This window comes from Micromesistius poutassou (assembly GCF_964030765.1).
Source record: "Micromesistius poutassou genome assembly, contig: SCAFFOLD_3269, whole genome shotgun sequence".
NCBI classification, from domain to species: domain Eukaryota; kingdom Metazoa; phylum Chordata; class Actinopteri; order Gadiformes; family Gadidae; genus Micromesistius; species Micromesistius poutassou.
In genome coordinates, this window is record NW_028178826.1 from 10,164 (window position 1) to 22,400 (window position 12,237).

A 12,237-nucleotide genomic window follows, 5' to 3' on the forward strand; every position below is an offset into this window, starting at 1 on the left:
GGGGGGGGGGGGGGGGGGCTTTAATACTTGACTTGCTTCTGACATGTGCTTCTGTTTTCGTGTCTCACGACATTGAACTGTGCTGCCATCTTCTGGTAGAAAACATGTAGACATCCACGCGTACAAGTATATGATTATCAAACAGCGCAAAGAATAACAATGTCACTGTAAATTATTGCGTTTTGGGGAAACAACAAGACACCACGTCTCAAACACAACACAAAAAATAAGTACCATATTTCTTGAAATGTATTTGTTCTTTACTCGAAGATGCATACGTCCACGAAACGATAACGCTTCCTGGTTCTTTGACCAATCAGAGTGAATGTTGACGATCAGCTGTGTCCAATGAATGGCACGGGCACGAAGTGGGCGTGTCCTGAAAGAGCCCTCCAGTCCCTACGTCCATGTACTGTTGTGGAGTTTGACCACACTGGGGGCTAGTGGTTTCACAGTATGTTCCCAAAGTGAAAGGGATGAATGAGGCGCACCGCTGAATAACAAAGTTGGACCTCGCTAGAATAGAAGCTCATTGTGTCGACCTGACCCAAGCCGCTGTGCTGATCGGTAAGGCGAGCGGGCCCCTGCTCCACACTTTTGTTATTCATACAGGCTAGCTTTAGCACAACGCACACTATATAAGGCTTTGTTTCCTATTTTTTTTTAAATTCCATTTCGTTATCCTATTCACGCATCTCATTTGGGACACTTATAAATAAGTGTCATTCAAAACGAGCTCACTTTAGTTGTACGTATGTGTTGTTACATGTGTGTTCTTTGCTTTTGGTACAGTCGGTATGATTATGTTTTGCATGACCACTTCATTTACCAATCAATGTCCTTGAAACCTTCGGTCCGTGAGCAACGCGCATGGGGATTCCCTTCACGGACGCAGTGTAGGCCTACGTCACCGTTCCCAAGCAGCACCAATGCCAGAACATTGTCACGGTCTTAATATAGCTTCAACCGATGCGGAGATCCACCGGCTGTGGTGGACAAGGGGGAAATCCACTGAATGTATATGTGGTGTTGCATAAAGCCCTAACACAGACCGGTATATCGGACACCTTAGACTGAGCATGGGGGGGACATAATGTACATCTCATGAAACACCGTGGTGGTTTTCCCGGCGTCAGGTGGTAAAGCAGCAAAGTGCAAATTCATGCACTAGCTGCTACTGTGGGATCACGGTAATATAATTAAGGATTTTGACCCGAAATCGTTAATGTTTTTGATGTTCTTTCTTTCACCCAGACATGGAACCGTCACCGCCCGGCGGCGGCCTCAATTCCCCGAACTTTGCCTTATCCTCCTCCTCACCCTCCTCTCCGTCTCCAGCCACTCCCGGGTCATCCGGCGACGGCTCGCCCCCGCCCCCCCGCCCCGGGGCGGGCACCCCATCGACCGGTCCGGCCTCCCGCTCCCCCCCGCCGCCGTCCGCCGGCCCCTCCTCTCGGACCTCCTCCCCCCCTGTTCTCTCTCCCCCCTCGCGGTTCCTCTCCACTCCCTCTGTGTCCCCCCACCGCCAGCCCTCCCGGAGCCTGTCTCAGCTGGGCCGGTCTCAGCTCAATGCAGCCTCTACGCCGGGGACCCCGGCCTCTACGGGGACCCCAGCCTCTACGGGGACCCCAGCCTCTACTGGGGCTGCGGGTCCTGGAGCCTCGCCCTCACGCTCGGCCTCCCTCTCTGAACCAGGTGAGGGACGTGATGTTATCAGTTATCACACCCACATCAACACCCCCCCCCCCCCCCACCCACACCCACACACACACACACACACACACGCACGCTTTCCTCTTGCGCAAAACATTTGCCAACGTGAAGCATCCTGCTTCTAGTTTAACCCATTGCAATGCAGAGCCGTGATTGCTATTTTAGTCTTTAAACGTCTTCTGGCTTGAGTGTTCAACTAACCGGGAAGGTTCTGGGTTTGAGTGTAGCCCATACCTCCTCAGTGAGTAACTGTATTTGAATTCACAAACACTAGTCACTAGTAATAAAAAACACTACTAAATGGCTAAAGCAGTAAAAAAGCACTATTCATCATGTAACGACACAACAAGACACAACTAACAAGTTGCTGATTTGCTGACTGAAGACTTCCACCTGTATGCTGGAAATCTTTCCCCAGCCACCTCATGTTTCACCGACCAAAGAAGATGAGACAGAGTTTAAACGGAGCTCTGAGCTGAGCACTAGACTGGCACTTGAGCTCATCATGTACTTTACATACATGTCAGGACACAATGTAGTCATCAACCACAGTCTTATAGCTCTCAAAGGATGGAGCTTTGTACATGTCAAGTTTGTAGAGTGTTCAGGAGGGTTTCGTGCCCTCTGGGTTATTTCCGTCTGAGGCTCTGGTTGATGGCTCTGCACATGCTCAGTGGAGATTAACACCACTGTGTGTGTGTGTGTGTGTGTGTGTGTGTGTGTGTGTGTGTGTGTGTGTGTGTGTGTGTGTGTGTGTGTGTGTGTGTGTGTGTGAATTGGGATACAGGCTTTTTTTTGTTCAATATTTTCAAATGTGTGTCAAACAGAAAGTGGATTACAAATCGGTTGCGATGAACATCCGACCAGACATATTCAGTTGCGATAACACCCTCATTCATCTTTGTGACCCGTAGCAGCATATTTGCACTTTCTTTCCACAAACATCATAAAGTACGTCATGAGTCTGTGTTTGTCTCTCCTTGCAGAGGAGCCAGAGGAGCTCAGCCTGGAGGAGCTGCAGGAGAAAGCCAAGTGTGGGGACGCGGGGGCTCAGTGCAGGGTAACGGCCAACAAGAGCTTCCTCTTCTTCACATAACGTGTGCAATGGAAACCGCTGCCGTGTGTCAAGCTTGACCCTCCGTGTAATGGAACACAGGGCTGCAACTGACAGTCATATTCATAGTCGATTCACCTGACCATTATTCTTTAGATTTAATTATTAAAAATGTCAAATAATAATAGCCTATGATATTTTTTTGGGGAACGATCCAATAACCAAATATAACAATTTCTGAAGCATCAAGCAGTACATGGTTAATAATTCAATAATCAATAATAATGATCAATAACCAAAACGATAATAGATCATTGCAGCCCTAAAGGCCCATTCATACATCCGGATCCAGATGAAATTCGTCCGTCCGTACTAAACGTTGTCTCCGGTACTACCCTTTATACCTCCGTCCTGTTTCAGCGTTGTTATGGATGTTACGCAATAAATCCTCTAGAGGGCAGCGACGCAAATTCGTCAAATTACCGGCGTCGACAATCGCAAACATGGCATCTGTAGTGGAGATGATTTCGCTTTGTCATTCTAAATCGGCAAAAAGTGTACGCGGTGGTGCCATGTGACACCCCTCACCAATCCGCAGATTCTCTCCTCAAAATTTCAATTTAAAAAAAGCTTTATTGGCATGAGAAATATACATTTGCATTGCCAAAGCAGGTGAACAATAAAATAAAAAGGTCAGGTATATGGTATAATATAAGTATAAAACGTTAAATACAAAATATATATACATATCAGATATTATGGGCCTACTACTCTCTCTCTATTTTCACGAATGGCTGGACTTCTGACTCTACTGCCGCCTCGATCTCCGGTGGTAGTGCTCCGTTTCGTCTGGAGCACTCCGGATTCGTAAGCTCAGAGGCGACGGACCCACTGACGGACGAAAACAACCTCCGGGACCGGACGAAAGCGTCCGTATCCGTATTTACCGTAGGGTGTGAATGGGCATGCTTAAGGCATGCTTAGGGCTGTGAGTCAGCTCAGCCTGCACAATGCCATGGGGAGCTAAGTGAGTGTGTGTGTGTGCGTGTGCGTGTGTGTGTGTGTGTGTGTGTGTGTGTCACCCAGATGGGCCGCTACTTCCTGGCGCTGGCGGAGGAGAAGGACGAGGAGCTGAACAGCTGCCGAGCGGTGACCTGGCTGGTCCAGGCGGCGAAACAGGGCCGCAAGGACGCCGTCAAGCAGCTGCAGCGATGCCTGGCCTCCAGGAAAGGTAGTCCCCCGGTGGTTATACTTCTGATGGAGACCCTAGTGCAAAGACAGTTCTCCTTTTGTCCCCCGGGAAAATATATATATATATATATATAAATATATATTCATCCTCGCATGGCAAGGAAGGTACTTAGGTCACATATTTGACTTGTCAATGTCTAGTCAGAGACATTGGGGTCAGGAAGTTCAAATCATCATAGAATGTACTTCATTGCGTGCAAATTGAAACCAAATTGACATGGAAGGATTGCCACGTTAATATTTGACCTCACACAGATTTAGGGCGACATAATTGTTGGTATTATCTACTATTGGGAAGTGAGATTGGTTTACACAGGACTGTGGGGATGAAGACAAATTGCTGCATTTTCCAAACTGACAGTCTCTGTATGTCTGTCTGTCTGTCTGTACGTGCGTTCCTCAGGTATCACATGGGAGAACTACGAGGAGGTGAAGAAGCTGTGCATGGAGACCCGGTTTGAGAGGGGGGTGAGAAAGGCTGCCTTGCTCATGTACTGGAAGCTGAACCCGGAGAAGAAGAAGGAGGTGGCTGTGTCAGAGCTCCTGGAGAACGTGGAGAAGGTCCACACACGGCCAGGTACCACCGCCAGGAGAACGGGGTCAGCTCCTGTATGAACGGTTTGAAGAAAGATGTTAGACCAGTGATCTGATCAGTGGAAACCAGAGACCACTTAGTCAGAGGAAACCGGATGACGTGCGAGTGCGTGCCTGTCTGGCGTTGAGCAGCATAGCACCAGGTGCCTGCAGTGACCACGTGTGGTTGGATTCTGTTCACCCATTATATGCAAATAATCTCAAGGGCCACATTTACAGGTTTTTTTGCATAGCCTATATGACAACAACTCACTAGGCACTGCAGGCATCAGTTTGGGTTTCTTGCATTGCAAGGCATGAAAAAACAAATGTATTGAAGTCAATTGTGCAATGTACGAGTATTAAAGGTCACATTGCACAACCAAGACAGCCATGCTTACCCGTCACCGAATAGGAATTTTGCATGTGGTGGAATGACGATCGAATAGCTAGCCTAAACTTGGGACGTTGCCACAACTGTGTGATTATGTGTTGCCAGGTAGCGACCTGGTTGCCATGTCTGAATGTCAACAGCTGATGTTTATTATTATGAATGGTCCTCTTGCTACAGGGGAGCCAGCCTCGCCCGGCCCTCTCTCCAGCTCGGCACAGAAGCAACGGAGAGTTCTGGAATCCCTGGTCAAGAGCGAAGGTGGGGATCCGTCGTACAAGCACAGTTTTGATTTGTTTCAATTTGTGGGTTCAGCTGCGTTAGCTGCGTGCATATTGTGGGCTATTGGCTAACAACCGTATTTTCATTGTGTGTGCACGTGTATGCATAAGGCACGATTTGAAGCGTAACTAGCTGAAATTAAGTGTATTTACACATGTAGGCGGTTGTAGTCAATCGTTGTTTTTAAGGTCCTCTGTGTCTAACATACCCCCTCCACCCCTAGCCTCCCCTCAGGTGGGCCTGGACGACTTTGTGGAGATGACCAAGAAGTATGCGCAGGGCATCACTCCGTCAGCCGTCCTGGCCGGGGCGGGAGAAGACGATGACGACGACGACGACGACGAAGCTGTGAAGAACCCAGACGATCTTCCCCTGCACCAGAAGGTACGCTGCTGCGTGTGAAATTTTTTAATTGTAATATTCCCTAGTGATACATTTTTACTGTAATACTCTCACATAGCCATATCCAGTAGCACCAAGCATAGTTTAGAGGTAATTTCCCCTCCTAATCGCCAGAGGGCAGCACTGAACACATTTGACAAAGTTACAAAACATTTACACTAGGGGCAGCAACGGACACAGAGGAAGTGAGAAAACCATAGAAGAACACCTGAGATACATAAACTCAGACTCCGCCTTTTGAGGTCAGAATCTCTCGGCGGCGTATCCTAGATGCTAAGCTTAGAGACGCTCCGCGCGTGTTATATACGATCCCTCTCCTTTTGTTTCATAGACGATAGACAATAGACCAATAACCTTAACCAAATAAAGTGAGTTAAAAGCGATCCTGTCTCGGCGGCCTTTCCTGGACCAAAATCCACAACATGCGACTGTCTGTTATTAGTCCGACAAATCAGACCGGGATCTGTGAGCCCATAACGGTGAACACAAACTCGGCAATGAGTAGTAAACTGTAAAAAAAAAAAAAAAGTGTCTTAAGGTTTCAAATCAGGCCATGTTTAGAAATAAACTTCTGAAAGTCCCCTTCTGAAAGCTAGAGTATCTACGTAACGAAACAGGAAACAAAGGCATAACCCCGCCCCTTTCAGATGTTGGCTTCCTGCCAAGGATAGGTGCCACCTCCCCCCCAGGCGTTGCTGCTGTAACAGACCGCAGTCCCGCAACCTTTCTCCTCATTCATAATACGTTCACAATTCATAACCAGTGTGGAGGAACACCGAAAGAGGCCTAATGTCGGACCGGAAGAAATGTTAAATTCAATTCAAGTTTATTTGTATATCCCTTTATCACAGGTACAAAGCGCTTAACAGGCCGTATGTTTGTGACACCCCCATGATCATACCCCCCCCCCCCCAGAGGACAAGAGAAAACTCCCTTAATTAGCAAGGAAGAAATCTTGAGAAGGAAAGCAGAGTGGGGGGGTCCCTCCTTCCAGGGATGATCAGTAGTGCATTGGCTGCCATAATGGACATTTACCTGTATACATCTTGTATGTTCACCGCACCTTTCCCTCCACCCCCCCCCCCCCCCCCAGGTGCTGAAGTTCCCGCTGCACGCGCTCCTGGAGATCAAGGAGACCCTGATCGACTGGGCGTCGCGCGCCGGCATGCAGTGGCTGAGCGCCCTCATCCCCACGCACCACGTCAACACCCTGGTCTTCTTCTTCGTCATCTCCAACCTCACCGTCGACTTCTTCGTCTTCCTCATCCCCCTGCTCGTCTTCTACCTGGGCCTGTTCTCCATGGTCATCTGCACGCTGCGCGTCTTCCAGGTCAGGCTCGGCGGGGTCAGGGGTCAGGGGTCACCGGGATAGTCAACGGCTCTCGTGATCGTCCATTGGTGGAGATTTCAAAACAGTCGACGGAAACTTTTTGGTTTAAACAAAACAAAACCATCCCTTGTGTATCAATATATTGTAAAATACTATTCTAATAAATAATAATATTACAATTCCCACTAAATAATACAATTTCTACTTTTACCATTGCTATGTATTTGGCAGACGCTTTGGCCCAGAAGGACTGCCGTTAAGGTAGGGATTAGGCCTCTAGCTCGAGGGAGGCCTACAGGTAGACTGTGGCCAGAGGGCGTCGAACCCAGTGCCTTTCAGCTGGGAGTCTGACCACCTTAGCCACACAGCGCTAACCCGTGAAGGGGATCACTAAACACGCGACGTGTTCTTTCCCCTCCAGAACTCAAAGGCCTGGGAGAACTTCCGGGCCCTGACGGACCTGCTGGCCCACTTTGAGCCCGGTCTGGACGTGGAGCAGGCGGAGACCAACTTCGGCTGGACCCACCTGGAGCCCTATCTGTGAGAGACACCCCCCCACGCCCGGCGCTGGTTCACGCATTCTGAGCTGTTCCTCTCTCCACCTCACAGAGGCACAACGAAACACAAATAGTCGTGGTGTTCAGTCTGATTCGGTGCAAGAGCAGAAGTCATAACTCGGGTCGCAATTGATGTGAGGGTTTAGTTTGCGGGTTCTGGTTGTAGCTCACATTAAGCAGAAAGATGTATGTGTAACTAACATTTGTAAAAAGGCTCTTGTTGTTCCGCGCAGCAACTTCCTGCTGTCGGTGGTGTTCGTCCTGTTCTCCTTCCCCGTGGCCGACAAGACGTGGATCCCCTGCTCGGAGCTGGCCACCGTGGCCCTCTTCTTCACCGTCACCTCCTTCCTCAGCCTGCAGGCCTCCGCCCAGCTCTTCGCCCGCCGCGCCCTGCTCACCGAGGTCATCTCGGGCGCCCTCTCCCTGGCCCGCCTCCTCCCCGACTCCCTGGGGCCCCTGCGGCCGCTGGGGAGCACGCTGGTGCGCGTGCCCCTGGGCGGCACGCTGGCCCTGAACCTGGGCCTGCCCGCCCTCCTCCACGGCCACCTCGTCTACCTGCTGTTCCGCATGGCCCAGCTGCGGGGCTTCAGGGGCACCTACCTGTGCCTGGTGCCCTACCTGGTGTGCTTCACCTGGTGCGAGCTGTGCCTGGCCTTCCTGCTCGACGCCAGCGCCATCGGCCTGGTGCGCTCCTGCGTGGGCTACCTGCTCTTCCTTTTTGCGCTGCCCGTGCTGTCGCTAGGCCTGGCCGCCATGCTGCTGGCGCAGCTGCTGCGCTTCCTCCTGGCGCTGGAGCTGGCCAAGACGGCGGCGGCGCTGGCCGCGTGCGCCGTGCCCGTGGCCCTGCGGCTGTGGACCCGCTTCGGCCTGAGCCCCCGGGCGCTGTGGCGCTCGCTGTCGGGCAGCAGCGTGGTGAAGCTGGTGCTGGTGTGGCTGAGCGCCCTGCTGCTCTTCTGCTGGCTGTACGTGTACCGCTCCGAGGGCATGAAGGTGTACAACTCCACGCTCACCTGGCACGAGTACGGCGGCCTGTGCGGCCCGGCCGCCTGGAGGGAGGCCAACATGGCGCGCACGCAGATCCTGTGCTCCCACCTGGAGGGCCACCGCGTCACCTGGACGGGCCGCTTCAAGTACGCCCGCGTCACCGACATCGAGAACGGCGCGCAGTCCGTCATCAACATGCTGCCGGGCCTCGTGGGCGACTGGGCGCGCTGCCTGTACGGCGAGGCGTACCCGCCGTGCACCGCGGAGGAGGAGGAGGGCGGCGGAGGAGGAGGAGGAGCGGGGGCCCCCGGCGGCGGCGACGCGCCGCAGCCGCGTCCCCCGCCCGCGGCGGACCCCCTCTGCAAGCTGAAGAGGCTGGCCAAGCACGAGTGCCACGTGAAGCGCTTCGACCGCTACAAGTTCGAGGTGACCATGGGCATGCCGCTGGAGCGCAAGGCGCGCAACGGCTCGCTGGTGGAGGACGAGGACTCCACCAAGGACATCGTGCTGCGCGCCAGCAGCGAGTTCGGCCCGGTGCTGCTGCACCTGGAGGCCGGCAGCCTGCTGCAGTTCAGCACCGTGCTGGAGGGCCGGCTGGGCTCCAAGTGGCCGGCGTTCGAGCTGAAGGCGGTGCACTGCGTGTCGTGCGGCGACGCGCCCCTCCCCTCGGGCCGCCGCCGCCGGCAGTTCAAGATCGAGCAGGACTGGCGGCGCTCGGTGCAGCGCGCGCTGCAGTTCGCCTTCGACTTCTTCTTCGGCCCCTCCCTCAGCGCGCGGCTGGTGCAGCCCGACGCCGAGGCCCAGGCCCAGGCGGAGCTCGCCACCGTGGCGCCGCTGGGCTAGTCGCGGGGGGGGGGGCTGGCGCTGAGCTGGGAGGGGGGGGCTGGAGCTGAGCTGGGAGGGCTAGAGCTGAGCTGGGAGGGGGTGCTGGAGCTGAGCTGGGAGAACTAGTGTGTAGCTTCAAGGATTTGCCCTAACGAGGTCTCACTGGTATTTTAATTGGAGGGGGTCATCTGCATTTCAACAATGTTGCTGTTGCTGTTGTTTTGGGAGGTCGATTCAAGTTGGGGATGCAGACAACGGATAATGTATTTTCACTGCTGCCTCCATCTCGGACTACTTTAATCACTAATTGTAATCACATTTTCATAACGAGTATCCAATCCGTTGAAACTGTTTATAGAAGCACACTTGGATATGTTTGTGTTTATGTCAGTGGAGCATGATTTTCAGTTATAAATCGGTTTATCTCCATTATATACATCATTAGAGACACTTCTCATTTTCAAGCCCGCGGAAAATTGAATTACGTGCTATCATAACCGACAAATGACGTAGCTGTCGTGACTATTGTTAGGCGTTTTCTGCAATACCTTGTTTGTACTTTTTGTACCCAGTACTGGAACGAGATCAGATACCAGAATCGGTATCCATGCATCCTTTTGCAGTACGCATTGTAGTAAGTGTCCTTATCGGTCAATCGTACCGGTAATCCAGTACACTGGGAAAAAATGAAAACCATTGACAATGAGGTGTGTGGGTTTACAGGTAGGAATACTGATATATATATTATTATTATATTATATATGATATATATATGATATATTAAGCTAAAGAAAACATATGATTGTACGCTAATGTTTTCTAATTTTAGCATTTGAAGTATTCATATAATACTTTATGAAGAAGAAGATATATATATATATATATTTGAAGATTCTTGTGCCATTTTGTGTGCGTGTGTGAGAGAATTCAGACTTTGTGTTTCTTGAGCCAGAGTGCGTAAATCCGTAGATTAAATTAACATTAACTTTGAGTAACGAGACACTACTCTAGCAGGCGCACGTGCCTTAAACTCATGTTCCAAGTAACCACTCTTAAATATGTACATGAACATGCCATGTTGCTACTTATGTATGAATATATTTACAGATAATGTACCAATAATACATTGTGGCATTTATAACGATTGTGTATAGTTTTGTGTGTATGTACCATTTCCAGCTGATTCACAGACATTTTAGGGACAAGTGGCTCCCAAAGGTCTACAGTATTTTATGCATCACACGGTCCAAGGCCTTGTTGGGTCACAGTCCATGGCTTGAAAATCTAAATGAACGTCTCCAATTGATTTCAAGTTTAAGCAATTTTTTTATCCGTTTAGTTTGTTGTCCTCGTGGTTACATTTCGAATGAACGTTTTATTTCTTGGTGCGATGGAGGTCATTTCGAAAGTGCCTTTTATAAAACGTAAAATATTTGAAGTCCATCGTAACATCATGAGTTGGCAGATGTTCATTTCCATGTATATTTTGAATTGTTTAAACACATTCAATTATCGCTGTGGCGTTTTGAAGTGAACAAAGTAATTCATGACTTTAAAGTGGCAATCTCAAAGATTACCTTATTTGAGAACTGGGTTTCAGAATCAACCCCCAGTTCTTAACATTCAGTATACTGAAAAATACAATCAGGTCATAGGGTCAATCACCATTGTGTCACCTCATTCGGAAATAGATAGTGACTTAGCAGACGATTAATCTTCCAGATTGCCACTTTAATCGTCAACATTGAGACAGTTCTCCTGCCTAAATATAGACTCATAAAGTGATGTACCATGTTGCAGACGGTGTGCTGGAGCTCAACCTACGTCACCCTCCATCTCTGCTGTGCAGGGCTTCTAGAAGTGTGCTAATGTAGGTTTGTCAGGTCATGATGTCCTCCCTGTATTTCTTCACTGTGACCAGTAAATATGGAAATCCGTCTTCTCTGCTTTTCTTCATGAAAACTCTTTAAAAGTGGATCGAACATAAAGTGACGGTATCTTAACGGTAGACTTAAACATGAGCTCTGTATTTGTAACAGGGTGTGGAATACAGAGGCAAAGATAAAGGTCAAAGGTTACTGACCTAAACACACACCTACTTCTCTATTCCTCCCTGTAGGATACTTTCCATTCAACTACAGAATGACGTGAACTTGGTTAAATTAAATTAGCTAATATGTCACACATGTAATGCACTCAGTGTGCGAAATACCCTTCAATATTCGGGGGGGGTCCCCATCTCCCGATTGTTGCGCAATATCGATCTGAATGTTTCTCATCTATAGCATACTTAGCAGACTTTTTAGTTTTATCTACTTATTTAAAAAAACAAAAACCACCACCATCACTAGCTTCTCTCTCATCACAAAATTCAACCAAACAGCTAGGACTCATCTTAACACGATCTAAACAGGCTATGAAAATGTGAAAAATAATCTCCCCCAAACAGCTATGACTAGCTAAACAGGCTATGAAAATGTGAAAATCAAATCTGACGGAACGCACTTATCACTGTGTTGGATCGAGTTTGTTTACTACTGTTGGTGGTAGACTAGCCGACAGCCACTAAATCAAATAACCAATCGGAGGAGAGCCTGCCGCCAAGCCCTTCTAACCAATCAGCGGCGAAAAAAGGCGGTACCTTCCCCTACCATCCTACGGAAAAAGAGATTTGCGACCCGGACACCTTCTGGCTGACGCTGAGCCAGCTGCACACTCCCCTCCCCTACGCCCCGCCCCATCCCCACCTCCAGCCCCTCCCACCGGGCGGGGCGGGCCCCAGCCGAGACCAGTACACACACACAACCTGGACCAGCTGCTGCTGGGGGACGCCTTCGGGCCCCTGGCTCGCAGAGCCCCGGGTCTCTGGGATGAT

General features: G+C 50.1%; 1 protein-coding gene across 1 annotated transcript; it reads left to right on the forward strand.

The window, feature by feature from the left end:
- The first annotated feature begins 443 nt into the window (after positions 1–443).
- Positions 444–9,389, forward strand: LOC311373350 (wolframin-like). The gene is made up of 10 exons (XM_084490121.1): positions 444–567; positions 1,255–1,695; positions 2,700–2,773; positions 3,854–3,998; positions 4,422–4,595; positions 5,163–5,243; positions 5,488–5,648; positions 6,760–6,996; positions 7,418–7,536; positions 7,787–9,389. The coding sequence occupies exons 2-10, from the start codon at positions 1,257–1,259 to the stop codon at positions 9,378–9,380; spliced, it is 3,024 nt and encodes a 1,007-aa protein (XP_084346247.1). The 5' UTR covers positions 444–567; positions 1,255–1,256; the 3' UTR covers positions 9,381–9,389.
- The last annotated feature ends 2,848 nt before the right edge of the window (positions 9,390–12,237 follow it).

Coding starts and splice junctions, on each gene's coding strand:
- LOC311373350 (XM_084490121.1), top strand. CDS start 1,257: ATGGAACCGTCACCGCCCGGCGGCGGCCTCAATTCCCCGAACTTTGCC. Junction 3,999..4,421: donor ATGCCTGGCCTCCAGGAAAG/GTAGTCCCCCGG, acceptor TGCGTTCCTCAG/GTATCACATGGGAGAACTAC. Junction 6,997..7,417: donor GCACGCTGCGCGTCTTCCAG/GTCAGGCTCGGC, acceptor TTTCCCCTCCAG/AACTCAAAGGCCTGGGAGAA.